Source organism: Myotis daubentonii, chromosome 15 (assembly GCF_963259705.1).
Source record: "Myotis daubentonii chromosome 15, mMyoDau2.1, whole genome shotgun sequence".
NCBI lineage: Eukaryota > Metazoa > Chordata > Mammalia > Chiroptera > Vespertilionidae > Myotis > Myotis daubentonii.
In genome coordinates this window covers 57,675,532-57,692,227 of record NC_081854.1, presented here as the reverse complement: position 1 = coordinate 57,692,227, position 16,696 = coordinate 57,675,532, and the positions used below count along the sequence as shown (strand labels likewise).

Sequence of the window (16,696 nt, the reverse complement as noted above, 5' to 3'; positions counted from 1 at the left end):
AAACACGGTTGACCTGATAAGCCTGAGTGAACTGCTCCCGGGACACTCAGGAGGAGGGACAGGGAATCCCGACACATTCGGGAAAGCAGATTAGAGAGCAAGGTAGTGACAGGTGCCTGCAGGAACAGACCTGCACCCACCAACTTTTATCTATTTTCAAAGTAAATCATTTGTAACCTTTGCTACATTCACTATTTTCCCAAACAAATGACTTCCGACTCATACCTCCTAACTAGTGGTTCTGTGTCAACGCCACAGTTGGGTGCCAGTGAATTCAAAGACAATCCAACCAACTGCTGGCTATCCCTTAGGACACTGATGCCCGTTCCACAGAAACAAATACATTTGTACTTACTTCAAGGAAACCTTCACTCTGGGTTTAAAATAGGGTGCGCTCTGGTCCGCCAAAAAGACGATTAGATCATTTCCTAAAAGAAGCGAACACAGGGTGTTAGAATGAGGTTCCCTGGTCAGACTTCCAATCAGTGTTTATAGGAACCTTCAGGATACTTTTCTCAACAAGAAAACTTTTGTTTGGCTCCAGTTCACCTTCCCTTTCAAGGTTAGTCCCCGAGTCTGATGGGACGGAGATCCCTAGCGGTACATCACCGATCCCAGGCCCAGAGGAAGGATGGGCATGGGAAACGTAGCCGGGGAAGGACTTCTGCCAGAAGTCGGACTGGTCGCCTTAAATAACGTGCCTCGTACCTAATATATATATACACACACATACACTAGAGGCCCGTTGCAGGAAGATTCCTGCAAGAATAGGGCTTCCTCCGGCTGTCTTGCTCCCTCCCGTCTCCACTGCCTCGTCTCCGCTCCCGCCTCTGCTGCCTTGGCTCCCTCCCTTCTCCGCCACTTCGCTCCCTTCTGTAGCACTTGGCTTCCTTCTATGCTGTCTTCAGTCTTTGCGCCACACCTGCATATGCAAATTAACCACCATCTTTGTTGGGTTGATTTGCATACTCGATCTGATTGGCTGGTGGGCGTAGTGGAGGGATGGTCAATTTGCATGTTTCTCTCTCTTTTTTTTTTTTGGTGTAGATATATATGTGTGTGTGTGTGTGTGTGTGTGTGTGTGTGTGTCTGTGTATATATGACTGTGCCCAGATTGGGGGAGTAGCTACAGGTGTGGGAGTAGCACCCTTTCTGCAACATGTGGGGTCCTACAAAGGCAGGGAAAGTATCCGGGTCCACAGGAAGTCCCAGGCCTGGCAAGGGCCCCAAGAAATCTGGGCTGGGGTCCCGTCTGTCAGGCTTGGTGTAAGCCCTTCACTCCTGTCTTCCTGGCCTTGACCTTAAACAGTACCTGGTTCTGTGGGTCCTGGAGAATGCCCCGGCCCCATAAGGCCCATGGTCAGCATCAAGATTTACAAAAAGGTTTGCCCAGTGATGGTGAGAGCAAGGAACTCCCAAGAACCCCGGGTTGGCAAAGCAAGCAGTGATATGGCAGACTAGGAGAGTGACCCCAGCAAGGATGGGGCAGCCGCACACAGCAGGCCCGATGGCTCGGGAGGGGGACGTGGAGAGCGGCAACAGCAGCGGTTCTCAACCTGTGGGTCGCCACCCCTTTGGTGGTCAAACGACCCTTTCACAGGGGTCGCCTAAGACCATCCTGCATATCAGATATTTACATTGCGATTCATCACAGTAACAACATTACAGTGATGAAGTAGCAACGAAAATAATGTTATGGTTGGGTCACAACATGAGGAACTGTATTTAAAGGGCCAGAAGGTTGAGAACCACTGGGCTACAGCGTTTGGACAGGTTCAAGCCTCGGACTAACTAACGCGAGGGCACCACTGATCCTCTCGGGCTTTGCCACGTTTAAGTCCCAGCACAATTGTAGCTAAAGGCTATGGCTGTAAGCTTGACCTTATGGTCTGAATCTGTGGGCCCACGTGGCTGAGTGATATGGGCTGCGGGAGGTGTGGCCAGGAGACAGAGCTTGACCAGGTGCATGTAACTGAGCAGATTCCAAACCCGGGAGAACATGGTAAACATCTTGACCACGCCCTGGCGGAATCTGGCTATAAAATACAGACTCGGCTTGCAGGCCCTGGGGCCGTCTCTCTAATCAGAGGGCAGCGTCCCACCCAGCCCCGGCTTTATCCTCTTGTCTAACCCTTCACCGCCCGCCAACCCCCAGGCTCACCCCTGGCCGAGCTGGCCCTGCACAGGGGGGTGAACTGGCAGGTGGACACCCCCTCCCCTTGCCTCCATGCAAAATGCTCCTGAGAGTTGTGGCGAGTTGAGGGGCTGGCAGGGCCCCGTAGCTCCCGAGAAAGGGGGGGGGGGGCGGGGAGAAGCCCCCTGGGAAGAGATGTCAGGATGCACCTTCCCCGTCCCCAGGGCAGGAAGCGGGAGGGAGAAAAGCAGGAAGGGACGGGGCTGCGGGAGGAGCGCAGGTACAGCGTCCTGGGGACCAGGAAGGACTCGGAAGGCAGGGGATCCCACGGGGGCAGGCGGGTGCGTGGGCCTGTCGGGGGGAAACTGGGGTGTTTGCAGGGCTGCGGGTTAGATCACACTGAGGGGAACCCCGCCAGGACCTGGGTGGGGGTGGGGGTGGGGAGGGAGATGGGGGGACGGGCAAGCTGTCAGGGGAGCTGGGGGTGAAGGGAGGGCCCGGGCGATGCAGGGGGCCAGCCCTCGGGCAAGGGGCGAGGGGGACCCCGGGAGGACACTGACTTTCTCGCAGCACGAAGAGGTCCGTCTGCTTGTCGGAGTTGAGGTCTCCGAAGGCCGCCACGGCGCCCCATGCCTCGGCCCCGAAGAGCTCGGCCGTGACGTTGTGCAGCGCCCCCGCCGGGACCGGCCCGACCCCCAGCCGCGCGAGCGCACCAAGCAGCGGCGCCAGCAGCGCCCAGAGCCCCGGCAGCCGGCCCGCCGCCGCCATGGCCGCCCTCGGCCCCGCCCGCCCGCCGCCGCCGCCGCGCTTGACGGCAGCCGTAAAGCACCGCGCCGCCGCCCCGGCCGAAGCGCCCGGCCGCCCGCCCGGCCCCGCCGCCGGCCCCTGCCCGTCGCCCTCGCCCCGCCGCCGGCCCTCCGACGGTCGCGAGGCCGGGACGCTGAGCGGGGCGCCGCCCGCGCGCTCACTTCCGGCCGGCGTTTTCGCGACAGTGTCGCGCGCGGGGGCGGGGCCTGCCGGCGAGTTGACAGGCGGCTCGGGGGTGGCGGCCCAGACGGCGGCCCCGGCGCGATGGCGGGGGCGGCAGGGCTGATGGCCGAAGTGAGCCGGACGGTCCTGGAGCAGAGAGCCCGGGCCAAGCGCTCAGGTTTGCGGGCCGGGGCGCCCCCTCCCCCGGGCGCCTGGGGCGGGGGGCGGCGGGGTCCCGGCGCGAAGCTGTGCCCGCCTGGGGCCCCTCAGACAGCAGTCGGCGGCCCGGCCTTCCGCCCGAGGTCTCCCCGCTGGAAATGAGGGGGTGCTCTAACATCACCCCGTATGTGCCCCCAAAAGTAGGGGGTGACACCGACTTCGCCCCAGGCTCCCTCCTTAGAAACCAGGCGGGACCACGTTCCTGCGAAGGGGAGTCCTTATGGGGGGTCCCTCCCCCGAGGCCGGGTGGCTGCACCCCCTCTCCCCCCTGCCACGTGACTAGAATCCGCTCGCCGCCTCCTCTCCTCTCTGCTTCCCGCCTCATCTCGTACCTGCCGGCTGCCTGATCTCATATCCCTTTTGCGTTCCTCCCCGAATCCTCAGCCCCAGCCTGTTATCTTCGCGGCAAAAATGTTGGGGGACAGGGCCCAGGCCATGAAGGGGGTTCCGGGGAGCACAGTTCGGGCTCGGAAGGAAGCGGGTGCCTTCCCCAGGCGAGGGGCCCCAGGGGTGCTCGCCCCGAGGCCGAGCCGGCAGCCCCAAAAGTTCAAGTGTCCCGAGCTGACTCCTTCAAATTGCACCGTCAGCGCCCTGCCGCTGGCACCTGTGGCTGCGGCTCCCGGGGAGCCAGGGCTGAGCTGCCCGGAGGGGAGAGGGAGCCTGTGAGCAGTACTGAGCCTCCCCCCCCACCCACCACCTTCCCTTTGGAAGGACCCGTGTTACTATAGGTCAGAGGTGGGAGATGCTCATGTCCGCGTTGCTAACGGCCGAGCAAAGGCAAACCAACTCTGCAGCTTGCATTGGTGCACGGATGTTAAGAACTCTTTTCCCTCAGCTCATGTTACCGTTATGCCGAGTTCTTGCCGCCTATGAAGTTCTTATCGTCTCTAGTGCGTTCTGCCTCTTTTTTTTTTTTTAAAGAAATGATCTGATTTCATAAATCCCACACAGAAGAGGTGTGCCCAGCCTTTGTTGCTAATTTCGTTCTGTTTTTTTAAAGCCTCACCAAAAAGCTCCATACTTACTAGGACGAGACCAAAACGACCCAGGAAGCAGGAGAGGGGGTCTCGGAAGGCCATTTGAGCCCAGACAGTACCTGGGAAGAGTCACGTGTGCTCTTGTTCCACCCTTTTTCTTAAAGTCTTTGTGGCCGAGTCAGCGTGTGCAGCTGGCCACTAACAGCGTAGGGATGGGGTTCTGAAGAGTGTTGTTGGGTGGGTGCTATCTGGTCACAGAGAGCCACCCAGGGTTGTTTTTTTTTGCAGGGAGCTGAGCTCTGCCCTCAACATGTTTTAAAAGCATTTCTCTCTTCCTTTAATAAGCATGGAGGGTTTCTTTTCTCCTCGTCTTTATTTCCTCTGAAGTGCATGTCGTAACAGTAAGCCCTGAAGACCTGCCTTCTCCTTCTTCGCCGAGAGGAGAATCCCAGTTCTATGTAACCGCTGTTGAATGCAGCCGCTTCCGTCCCTTCCATGTGCACGGCAGCTCGGCGCCCGGTCCACGCGTCGCCTGCGCTTTGGCTTGCTCCGCGCTAGCGGGGGAGATACCATTCGAGGTCCTCGCTCCCAGGTCGTTGGGGTTCCGGCGTCTTCTGCTAACTCCGAAGCAGCATGAGACTCTGAGGCTGCTCGAGTGCATCATTGACGCCCCGTGTCATTAAAACAACCCGCCTGATGGCTGTTGCTTTTAGAAGAACGTAGGAACTGAGCTTGGTCTGAAACTTGGACCGACCTGGCTCCGATGGAGGGGCCGCTGCAGAGTTCTGAGCATTGTTACATAGCCGCCCAGTCACCCGCTGCCCCTGGGAGGGTGCCCCAGGAGCTGATGCGTGATAAGTGGGTATTCCGTATTCCTGCCAATCCACACGGGCCACCGGAACTTAACCAGAGCAAAGCAAAATTCCAGATCATAAAAAGAAAAAATGATCACGAACCTTGATTGGTTGCCTGCGTTGCACACGGCATCACGTGTTAATACCTGCTCACACTGCTTTCAATGAACCTAACCTTGATTGCTTCTAACCTCCACTAAACAGTTGTGAACGCTGCCGTAGTGTAGCCTGTGGCGCTTATGGTCAGAGGCAACCATTTGACATGGCCAGCCCACCCGACGCGGTCGCCTCGTCTCCCCGAGCCTTCTTAAGGTCTGGTAAGTGTGGAGACCCCCCCCCCCCACCCCGGGGGGTCGTTTTACTTACCTTTGTTTCTGAAGTTTGCTGTCGCCAGAGGATAGCGTTTGGATTGTGGGCCCCTGGCGGGCCCGGGCCTGCACACCGTGGCCCTGTGCCCGTTGGCGCGGCTGCTGTGGGCACCGTAGGTTGAATGTGGCCCGGCCTGGGGTGGTCGCGCGGCGTGAGAAGTGACGGTGGAGCCGCAGTTGTCAAACGGGTACATGAAAAGCTTCGTAAATGGTTTTTGGTGTCTTGCGTCACGGAAGTAACCTTGCAGAGTTGGGAATTTTCGGTCAGCCTCCTGATTATATTCTCGTCAGCAGCTCGCTGTGCAGTAGGTGTTTTTACACATTTTTACAGCCGGGAAGGGAAGCTCACTTGGTGAAGAGATGAAGCAGCTCGCCCAGGTCCCGAGACTTAGGGTTCAAAGCCACGCGGTGCGCTTGGTCGAGGGGCTGGGGGAGATGTGCGCACAGGGGCTCGTAGGCGGCTGTATTGGTAAGACCCCTTGCCAGCTGGACGGAGGCTGTGGAGCTGCTCCTCCCGGGGGCCCGGGTGTTGAAACCGGTTGGAGGAGGTCCACGCATCCAGGAAGGACCAGCTACGGGTTCCCGTTTGGAACCCGGGCCTTCGGATGCGGCCAGTTAAGTGGCCTTGGCGCGGAAGCGAAGGCTGGAGCCACCTTGGCCACTCGGGAGAAGCCTGTGGCAAGAGGCTGCTTTGTCCCTGAGGTGCCTTAAGCAGAGTGTCCAAGCCTCGCCCGGCTGGTGTGGCTCGAGTTGAGCGTCAACCTATGAACCAGGAGGTCACGGTTCGGTTTCCCGTTGGGGCACAGGCCCGGGTTTCGGGCTTGATCCCCAGAGTGGGGCGTGCAGGAGGCAGATGACTCATGATTCTCTCTCATCATTGATGTTTCTAGCTCTCTCCCTCTCCTTTCCTCTCCGAAATAAACTATATATAAAAGGAATGTCTAATCCTCAGGGCCCATTAACAGGTGAATGTGAGCTGAGCCAGCCAAAAGGTGACAGTGAAAACGTTCTGTTTTCTCCATAGCCGTTTATTTCCATTTCTATTTCAAATCCTGTTTTGGCACGATAGAGGAGGAAAATCTTGGGAAAAAATAAGAAATAGCTCAGGAAAGACTCAGTCCAGGGAGATAAAAAAGCTTCTACATTAAGGAGTGAAAACAATTCTTGTCTTCAGTGGTCATCAGCTAAATGACAACAGCATACGCAACATTGCCAATGTTTGACTTCTGATGTAGGCTCTGAACTGAGAGACCAAGGGGCTATCTATCTATCTTTGGACTGTGTTTTCTTTCGTTTAAGCACTAGGCTGTTCCCCACTTTGGCAGTGCCGGTAAGGAGCTGGGAGTTTGCAGGGGCTGGCAGTTATGGGGAAATAGAATGCTGATGGTGAGATAGGCTTTCCTGCGCCGGCAGTCCTGCACATTTCAACACCTCCGAGCGGCTTTGACATTGCACAGCGTTTGAAGGCACACACAGGAGGCGTTCCCAGCACCGCGTCGTTACACTGAAATAGAATGCGGCCAGAAGCAAAACAGAAAAAGACCCGCGTCACTGCCGTTAGCCATTTTACAGACGATTCCTTATACTTGACTTGCAATGTGTATACTTTTTGGAGGTGCCTCCACCCAAAGCGTAGTGATGACTCTGAAGAAATACTGAAAACTTTCATCTGTTAAAATGCGAATACACAGAGGGGCTTGCACGTACAGGTTATGGGCTCATGTGGAAATTCCGCGTTTCTGTTGGAAATGATTGTTTCCCCGGGGTAGTTCCTTGGAGGTCGTCATTGTAGGCGCGTGTTTTATGGAGTCATTTATCAGTCATTTCAGAGCTCGGGTCCACAGCTGACCTTTTCCTGGCCCAGATGAAAGCCCGTCTCTTGCTTTTGGAAAATCCCTTTCCAACGTACCTAGGTCGTTTTATGTATTTTAATCCTCTTTATCCCTCCTGGAATGGTCTGCGTTTTGTCCGTTTCTGCTCTTTCTTGAATGTAGTGTGTGTCCTGCATTTCTGTGTGGTGCTTGTGCTGTGCTTGGACTGCTAATGTGTCAGTCTGCGCTGTGGCCGAGTGTAACTCCTCTTGTTCAACCGCTTAAACCCAAAGAAAGATCTGAATGTCCAGCTTCCTCCCTCCCTCCCTTCCTCCCTCTCTTCCCTCCCTCCCTCCCTCCCTTCCTCCCTCCCTTCTCTCCCTTCCCTCCCTCCCTCCCTCTCTTCCCTCCCTCCCTCCCTCCCTCTCTTTCTTCCCTCCCTCCCTCCCTTCCTCCCTCCCTTCTCTCCCTTCCCTCCCTCCCTCCCTCCCTCTCTTCCTCCTTCCCTTCCCTCCCTCCTTTCCCTCCCTCCCTCCCCTCCTTTCTTTCCCTTCCTCCCTCCCTCCCTTCTCTCCCTCCCTTCCCTCCCTTCCCTCCTTCTCTCCCTCCTTTCTCCCCTCCTCTCTTCCTTCCTTTCTTCTTGTATTAAATTTTAAAACTTTTTCCGTTACAGTTACTAGATGATGTTATATTAGTTCCAGGTGCACAGTGTTGTGATGAGACTTTACATCTTTGAGACTTGGTTTCCTTGTCTGTAAAAATAAAGATAATAATACCCCCTGAAGCTATTATTGCGAGGATTAAATAAGATGCTATGTATGTGAAACACTTGCTATTAAGGAGCTGGCCAGGACATTTTAAATATGTTCTTGTCTCTCCTAAACACACGTGGCTTGTTCAGTATTGCTGGTGCGCATCCAAAGTGGGAATCGCCCACAGCAAACACGCGTGCTTATTTCTGTCCCTCGTTTTGGTGTCTGCCCTCTGAGCAGCCGTTTGACTGAGGAAAGGCGTCACGCTGAGCTGCAGGGGGCTCAGAAGGCAGCGTCTAGGGACTGGCCGGCCCCTCCCTTGCTCACCACCCGGCATCAGCTCCCCGTCTCCTGCAGGGATGGGGGCGCGGGGGGACTTGGGCGAAGGCCTCTCTGGAAGGGGTGTCTGAGCTGAAGGAGGAAGCGGGAGTCACAGGAGCCCTTAGGGTGGGGGCTCCAGGGAGGACGTCCGGGTGGAGCGAGGGCACAGGGAGGAGCTCCGGGAGGGCCAAGGGACAGGGCTGACCGGGTGGTGCTGGGGGCGGGTGCTGGGGGGGGGGGTCACGGGGCTGCCCGTGGAAACCTGGGCACTGCGGGGAGAGCCTGGAGGGGGCCCTGCTCAGGCTGCAGACAGGAGGCGGGCCTGCCCCCTGGGCGCCGTCTCCGGCTGCACACTTCCGAGTCCCTTTATTTCACAGGGACTTAGGGTCCTCTCTGAGCAGCTGTGTGTGGTGTTAGGCTGGGCACTGGCAGAGGATTAATCATTTCCATTCGTTTTCTCTCCGCTTTGATGGGAATTTTTTCCTTTCAAATGGAGGCTCTTTTGAGTATAGCTCATCTAAGGCAGTTGATTTCAGACCTTTACGTCATGTTTGTATTGAACATCTTTAAAATGGCCTGCCGGTAACGGGCGTTTCTGTTAAATGTCTTTAAAATAGAGGTATTCAAAATCAGAGCTGTTTCCTTAATGTACGTATTTCCGAGGGGAATTATCTTTGCTTTGCGGGCTCTTCCTGTGAGTTGTTATCGCTGTTTCTATCAGTTCAGAGATCCTTGTTCACATGGAAATACACCGCGACGCTCAACTAATTTGTTATACCCACTTAATCCTGATTCTCAGTAGGCTTGTAGCTTCGATAATTATCATTTGTTCAATAACCACCAGGATGAAAAATCCTGGCAGGATGCAAAGTTAATTATTACCATTTAAAGGAATAAAAACCATCTGAGGATTAGATGCGATCCTTGGATTCTCTCCTGCTGCGTCACACGGTACAGTATTGGCGTTTGTACCCACGACCTGCACCGCACGTCAGCCTTTCCTCCGCCTGTTTATTCTACCTTTTCAATACTTCCTGGAGAGCCCTCCTCTCCGCAACCCTGCTGTCACTATCTTTTAAAAAAATCACATTTTTGTTGATTTTGAGAGAGAGGAAGGGAGAGGGGGAAAGAGAGAACCATCGATCAGCTGCCTCCTGCACCCGCCTGACTGGGGATGGAGCCCGCAACCTGGGCACGTGCCCCGACCAGGAATCAAACTGTTGACCTCTCGGTACCTGGGACAGCGCTCAAGCGCTGAGCCATGCCGGCGAGGCTGCTCTCCCTCTTAATTCGAGGCCCGAGGGTGCATGCTGTAACCCACAGAGGACCCCGTGCCTCGGCTGACCTCTTCCCGGCTGCCCTTCACTTTCTGAAGGTTGGGTCACGTGACGCCTTGCCCTCCACCTCCCAGCGCCTCTCCATCATCCAAAGGGCAGAGGGCAGACCTGGGCCGGGCCGCGCTGTCCAGCCTCCCCGCATGTGCTCTGTGCGGTGCTGCTGCCTGCGAGCCGCTCCCAGATGCCACCCTGTGCCCTGGCTCCTGCACCCTGATCCCGGGGACTCTGTTCAAGGCCTCTCTCTGAGCCGGGTGCACGCCCCCCATCTTCTGTCCTGCTCCAGCATCTCTCACGCCACATATTTCCCCAGGAGCCCGTCCCTGCAGCCCAGTGTCCAGTGATTCCCTGCACTGGCTCCGCGCTTCCTGCGCTCCGTTTAGCTCCCACGAGCATTGCTGTTAGATACGCACAGACCCGTTCCCTTCTGGGCGACGAACCTCTTCAGGTCCGAGATGGACCGGGCTGTAGCTCTGAACCAGTAGCCCCAGATACGGGGCCTGGTGCTGGGGACTTCAGGTTGAATGAACCAATGAGTCACGCCAGGAAGAATCAGTGCAGTCTGAGTACCGAGGGAACTTTCCAGAACTCCGTGTTGCCTAATCATTTCACCTTTTCTTTAAAAAAAAAAATATTTTTTTTATTGATTTTAGAGAGGGAGAGGGATAGAGAGATAGAAACATCAATGATGAGAGAGACTCACTGATCGGCTGGCTCCTGAATGCCCCCCATTGGGGATCAAACCCGCAACCCAGGCATGTGCCCTTGCTTGGAATCGAACCCAGAACCCTTCAGTCCCCAAGCTGACACTCTGTCCACTGAGCCAAACTGGCTAGGGCTCATTTCCCCTTTTTATTGGGCAGAGGGTCGTGTGGGCCCCACGTGTGAAGTGATGTAGCCGTGATGGTAGCCCAGGCCTGACTGTTTTCAAAGCCCGTGTTCTTTCCAAAGCCTGGGTGTCAGGGGCTCGCCCCGTCCAGGAGGTCTGTGCACGCTGGGGCCGAGGGCGGGGCATGGAGAGCAGGCTTCGGACCCGGGGTTAATTTCACTCACCGAGAAGTGAAGGTCGGCTTGGAAACGGATTGACCTGGCTCCCTTGCATGCTGGGTCAGTTAACGGCTCCATCGTGGGCAGGTCTTCACAGAAGGCAGTGGCTGCACAGGACCGCCGCAGCCTTGGGGGGGTGGCCAGTGTGGGTGTGCGTGGGCCCTGGCCCGCCTGGCCAGCCGTCTGCACGCGGCTGCGTGTGGATGAGAAGGACTAGCTCCCATTCGTTACCTAAAAAGGCCGTGCTGGAGACTGTGCACGAGTCTCCTTAATCTTTTCTGGTTATGAATGTTTTTACTCCTATAGTTGTCGGACTTGACTAATTCATAGTTTATTGTAATTTTTTTTCTTACCATTCAAGACTTCATCATGCCGACTGTACAAAGTGTTATGGGGCAGGTTTTTTTTTTTATATATATTTTATTGATTTTTTTACAGAGGAAGGGAGAGAGATAGTTAGAAACATCGATGAGAGAGAAACATCGATCAGCCGCCTCCAGCACATCTCCCACCGGGGATGTGCCCACAACCCAGGTACATGCCCTTGACCGGAATCGAACCTGGGACCCCCCAGTCCGCAGGCCGACGCTCTATCCACTGAGCCAAACCGGTTTTGGCTATGGGGCAGTTTTTGATTAGCAGTAATAACACTCCCATTAAACGCACTGCTGAACTTTGCCAAGACAGGAAGTACCGACCAGGTTCCGTCCCAGTATAAATGACAGATGGGAACGGTGTGGTTCCGTTTCAGAATGCTGAGCGGCTGGACGGGCGATTTCCCTGGGACTCGTGTAGAAGGACGCGTACACAGCGGAGGCCTCGTGTCACATGCTTTACGGCTATAATAGACGACATAACACAGTGAGGGAGTCTTGTGAAGATTGGGAATGGTGTGGAGGGAAGTTCTTTCCCCTCCACGTAACTCAATCAGTGCTGAGCTAAGGCTCTATCTCTCCTGTAACTCAGGAGTTCGGAAGGTGAGCGTTTCCGTGGTGGTGTAAGTCTGAAGCATGACTCCAGGCTTCTCCTGAGAAGTCTGATGTGTTCAGATGAGCACTGTCCTTTAGAAAGTGACCCCCTCTAAGGCTCTCTGTATTTATTCTCGGGATCAAGTCATTGCAAAATCCTATCCTTTTATGATTTCGTCCAGACCCTCCTCTGTGAGGAGTGGAAGATCAGAAGGGAAGAAACCATAGAGAAGAACAGAACAAGTTTAATTACTTTATGGTCGCAGCATGGGTCACTGAGGAGTGGGTCGTGTGTAACTTCACGCTGTTTAATCGTCATCGCTGCCGCCTCTGCGTAGCTTTTGGCAGCTCTCAGGCCTCAGAGGGTGTCAGCCCGTTTGCTCTCTAAGTGCCTCCTGAGAGCTCACTGCGTGCCAGGCGCGCTGGCATTGGGCCGTCACAGGAGGGCACCGCCACGGCTGAGGGAAGTGAAGGGCCTGTGCCATTCCTGAGCATTTCTTATAAAGAGGAGTTCCAGACAGCTCTGAGAGAGATGAGCGTTGTCGGGCTGCAGCTCTGACCTCCCGGACATCGTGCCGTGGCGAGGCGCCCGACGGCCCGCACGTGGGAAAGGGAACTCGGTCTCGGACCGCGTGCTTGGCATTCACGAGGGCCCCGGGAAGCGCCCGCAGCTCCCATGTCCTTAAGCAGGTTTATCGGCTGAGCGCCTCTCTGAAGGTCACAGGGAGGGCTTAATGCGTTTTTATTAGAAATAAAGTGGACCGTGGAGTGGCCTTTTCACATCTCATTTGGATAAGTTGAACCGGCAAAGTTTACTGTATTTTTAAAAGTCGTGTTGTTTCCTGTTTGCCATTTCCCATTTGAAACGCGTTTCTTACCCAGCTTGCCATGGAGAGAGTCAGGCTTAAAAAGTTGGGGCTGGGAGGTGAGGGCATGAGCGGGGGGGCGGGAGAGCAATGGGGGGATAAGGACACATGTAATACCTTAATCGATAAAGAAAAAACAATATAAAAACAGTCGGGGTTGGGATGAGCTGTGATGATAAACGGGCTCACTGAGTAAAGGCGCGCACGTGTACATGCAGTCGGCTTGTGATTCCGGAGCAGCTGCTGCCTAAGGCAGGAAGGGGACGCGAGCACTGAGGGCTCTCGCTCTTCTCCGCCGACGTCTGCGTGAGGCCTCACGTGTCGGGATTGGAGCCCTGGGTGCAGGCAGCCTCCAGGCAGTAACCGGCTTGCGCCCCAGTGCGATGCCAACCTCAGCTTTGCCAGGAAGACAAGTGGGACAGGGCATATAAAGTGTCTCGCGCAGTATTGGGAGGAGGCATTCAGAATTTCCCTTCCTGGGGTGAGAGGGCTGTGCAAGTGGCCAGTGGACACCCTCTCACGTAAGCTTGAGACCATCAGAAATATGTAGAGAAAAGCCGCTGTCCTGTCCCTGCTGGCGATCCTTTCCACCAGTTCGCTGTGTGCCCCGACTTTGTAAAGTGCTTTGTTTATCTGCATGTTCACCTGCATTTGTAAAACCACACGTGTAGTCATCTTGGCTGAGTTTGCAACACATAGTATCATACTATATGCCTTGTTCCCTGACATTACTTTTTCACACTGTATTTTTTTGCTCTTTCCTGGTATTACAAACAGGTCTGCTTCATCCCTTTACGGTGTTAAGGTATTTCATTGAATGGAGGTGTCACCATTTATTCGTTTCCCCCCCCTGGGGGTACATCTGTTCTCTAATGTTTCAGTTCCTGTGCATGGACCAACTGGACAGTAAAGGAAATCACGGTTTACACTTTGTTTCTTTGCTTTGCAAGGAGAGTTTGGCGTCTGGAAGATGCTCCGTGTGCTGAGTCATGCACAGTGCATTCAGATCTCTTAACTGGAACAGTGACCGTGTCGCCAGGAGATCCCTTCTTCAACTTGTCTGACTGTGGGAGTCTGATGGGTGGCCCTTGACTGTCGACTCCGAGGGCGTGGGTGGGTCGCAGACAGGGCGGCCTGTGAGGATGCTGCTGTCACCTGATCATCAGCGTTTCCTAAAACACGTTTTGTCAGCGTCTCTCCTTCATTTCCTTCCTTCCTACCGAACGTTTACTGCCGTCTGCTGTGTACTAGAGCCGGCCCCTGTCACAAAGCACTTTCCAGGGTGGGTCACACATGGAAGAAACAGTGAGAATGACATGTTCTGTGATAAGGAAGAGCTGTCTTAATTGTTCACTCGGCGCTGCCGGCTGCGGAGGGCGGGGCAGGGACCCCTGGCACGTGGGCCACCCGGTTTGATTCAGTAAAGACTTGCTGAGAGCTTCCTCACGCCAGCGTTAGAGACACAGGCCGAGAACGCACCGGAGTCACTTGTCCCTTCGCTGGTAGTGTCCTTCTAGCTTTAATCGGTGCAGGAGTAAAGGGAACTGTACGATGAGGACATTAACATCTAAAGGCAATGGTGCGATTTCAGTTTCAAAGTTGCTGGAAAATATATTGTGTCATATATAGATGATGTGTAGGATAAACATATAGATTCTGTACTCTGGGGACCCTTGCAATCTTAGCAGCTGAAAAATTGATGTTCTAATCTATACTAATAAAAGGGTAATTTGCTAATTAGACTGGACATCTTCCGACGTCCTTCTGGATAAAGCCACGGTGGTGGGGGCTGAGGCAGAGGCTGTTAGGGGCCATCAGGCCAGCAGGGGAGGGCAGTTAGGGGCGATCTGGCTGGCAGGGGAGCAGTTAAGGGGCATCAGGCCAGCAGGCAGAGGTGGTTAGGGGCCATCGGTCAGGCAGGCAGGCGAGCGGTTAGGAGCCAGCAGTCTCGGATTGCAAGAGGGTATAGGCCGGGCTGAGGGACGCCACCCCCCAACCCCGTGCACAAATTTCGTGCACTGGGCCTCTAGTATCCTGATAAGCCAGAGGTGTGGTTTGCCTGCGTTTTGTGTGTTCATAGACAAGACCGTCTCTTCGCTGTCCCGTGCCTACTGGTCTGCACCTGCCTGCCCTCTCACCTTGTCCACGTGCATATGTGACTGGGGGCAGGGAGCCTGCAAGCTCTCGGAGCTGTGCGCCGTGCCCCTCCCCAGGGCAGGCTCTGCGCACTCCTGTGAGCTCGCTGTGCAGCACGACGGCCCAGGGTCCTGGTTGTTCTCTGCTGCCTTGCACACGCCCTGTTGCTCTCTCAGCCTCCGCCCCTCACAGCCCGCACAGCTGTGGGCTCAGGCTTCTTAGACTCGTTCCCGGAAGTCACAGCCCTGAGCCCGGCCTCTGTCTGCGCAACTGGCTGCTCACCGTTAGCGAAGGCAGGAGACCCTAAACGTGCACCCTCTGACCTTCAGCGCGGCCCCTGTCTGAGAGGATTGTTTGTAAACTGCAGATGGGGACACTGGCTGCGCCTCCCCTCAGGCTAAGATTCTACTTTCATGAATTTTATGTATTTTTCTGCTAGAACCCAAGACCCATAGGAAGATGGAAGTGCTTTATGTTTCAACTTTGCGTCAGTACGCAGTACTGAGGGCTCCCTGAGATCCTGTATGCAGATCAGGGCGTGCTGCCCCAGGCATGGAGATTTTGAGACCTTCATGCAGCCACACAAACGCTGTGGTTGAAGCCATTGGTAAACATCACATGTCCATGGTCGGTTTGAGATCTTACATAACATTGTTCCATCTGAGGAAATGCATGTAGGCCAAACGCTCCGTTATCAGACACTACAGTGTTAATGCTGTTTTGGAAATGAAATTGCAGTTACTCAAGAGGAAATGGTCTATTTGAATCCCATAATTTTGGATGCTCTCTGCTTAGAATTTAGGATAAATGGATCTTTCTATTCAATATTTTGTAACCTAAAAAAAAGGAGGGGCCAGTTGGATCTTTTAAAAATGTACGGACTTGACTTCTTACTTTAAAATCAGTTAGGAACCTAATTCCCAGTGCATCAGATACCTCCATGGGAAGAGCTATTTTCTTACAGAATAAAAATGGAGCAGAAAATTGGGGTGGCTGTCTGTGTAACCGAGGGGTTACACACACAAACCAGGCAGATCACAGATTTGTCCTTGTGCTGGGCGGCAGGCCGACGCGCGCTCCCTGGGTCGGAGGTGGACTCGTGACCCTGAGTGGGTGGTTTCTGGGCGCTTTCCACAGGAATTGGGGGGTTCCTTAGCCCGTGGCTGAGGGTTCCCATGCTTTCCTGTCATTCAGCCGCTGAGAGTGGGCGCTGGTCAGGTGAACGATTGAGTGGCAAATGGTCCTGGTCACGGTGAGCTCTGCGGCGTTTGAGCCGAGCGCCCCGCTCGCGCGCTGGAGAGTCCCCCGGCTGACGTGCAGTGGTCTCCCTTAGAGTCCAGGCCACACCGGGGGACCAGGCGTCAGAGCTCCTGCCTGCGCCGAGTGGTGGTGGGTGATGCCGGGGAGCATGTCGGCGCCCTGTTCTCCGGGGCGATGTGGGTGAGCGGCTGGCAGAAGGCCGGCGGGTGCGGCTTGAGCATTGGACACAGCGCGGACCTCAGGGCAGGTCAGAAGGCGGATTCCTCAGGCGGAAGGGAAGCTGATGGGCCAGTGCGGGCACCTGAGCAGGAGAGCTGTTGGAGTGGCTGGTGGCTGCAGGGTGCGGGGGGGGGCGGGGATCTCCCTACAGTCAGACCCTCGGACCTGCTTCAGGGGAGCTGTCTTCTCTCCCTTCTCCACCCAAAACGCGAACCGTAGTGAGATGCGATCGCTCGCCCGTAAGCGCGAAACCCTGCTCGTAGCTTCCTCGGCGGCCGCGGCCTCCTGGGGGCGCGGGGTGAGAGCACCGAGGGTGACAGGCTCCTTCCCCGCAGGCTCCGTGTACGAACCTCTGAAGAGCATCCACCTTCTGCGGCCCGACCATGAAAGCCTGTGGGAGAAGCTGGACCGTCACTACAGGACCGGTGAGCAGCAGGGGCGCGCCCCGGGCCGGCGCTGGC

At 55.5% G+C, this 16,696-nt stretch overlaps 2 protein-coding genes across 6 annotated transcripts in view; one reads left to right on the top strand and one right to left on the bottom strand.

The window, feature by feature from the left end:
* Nucleotides 1-2,902, bottom strand: part of ITFG1 (integrin alpha FG-GAP repeat containing 1) — a 46,549-nt gene extending 43,647 nt beyond the window's left edge. For all 3 annotated transcript variants that reach the window (XR_009448929.1, XM_059668120.1, XM_059668121.1), the window contains exons 1-2: nt 2,695-2,902; nt 356-428 (exon numbers count right to left, since the gene is read on the bottom strand). Coding sequence is in view for 2 of the 3 variants with exons in the window: in XM_059668120.1 (XP_059524103.1) it covers nt 356-428; nt 2,695-2,902 (281 nt within the window). In the remaining variant the exon portion in view is untranslated. The remainder of the gene's footprint in view (nt 1-355; nt 429-2,694) is intronic.
* Nucleotides 2,903-3,078: 176 nt separating this feature from the next.
* PHKB (phosphorylase kinase regulatory subunit beta) overlaps nt 3,079-16,696 on the top strand; it is a 64,821-nt gene continuing 51,203 nt past the window's right edge. Inside the window, exons 1-3 of one of the 3 annotated variants that reach the window (XM_059668119.1) lie at nt 3,137-3,281; nt 5,358-5,470; nt 16,571-16,660. In XM_059668119.1, the coding sequence (XP_059524102.1) occupies nt 5,416-5,470; nt 16,571-16,660 (145 nt within the window). In that variant the 5' untranslated portion in view covers nt 3,137-3,281; nt 5,358-5,415. Of the gene's footprint in view, nt 3,282-5,357; nt 5,471-16,570; nt 16,661-16,696 lie in introns of all 3 variants that reach the window. The other 2 variants (XM_059668118.1, XM_059668117.1) reach the window with 2 other exon arrangements.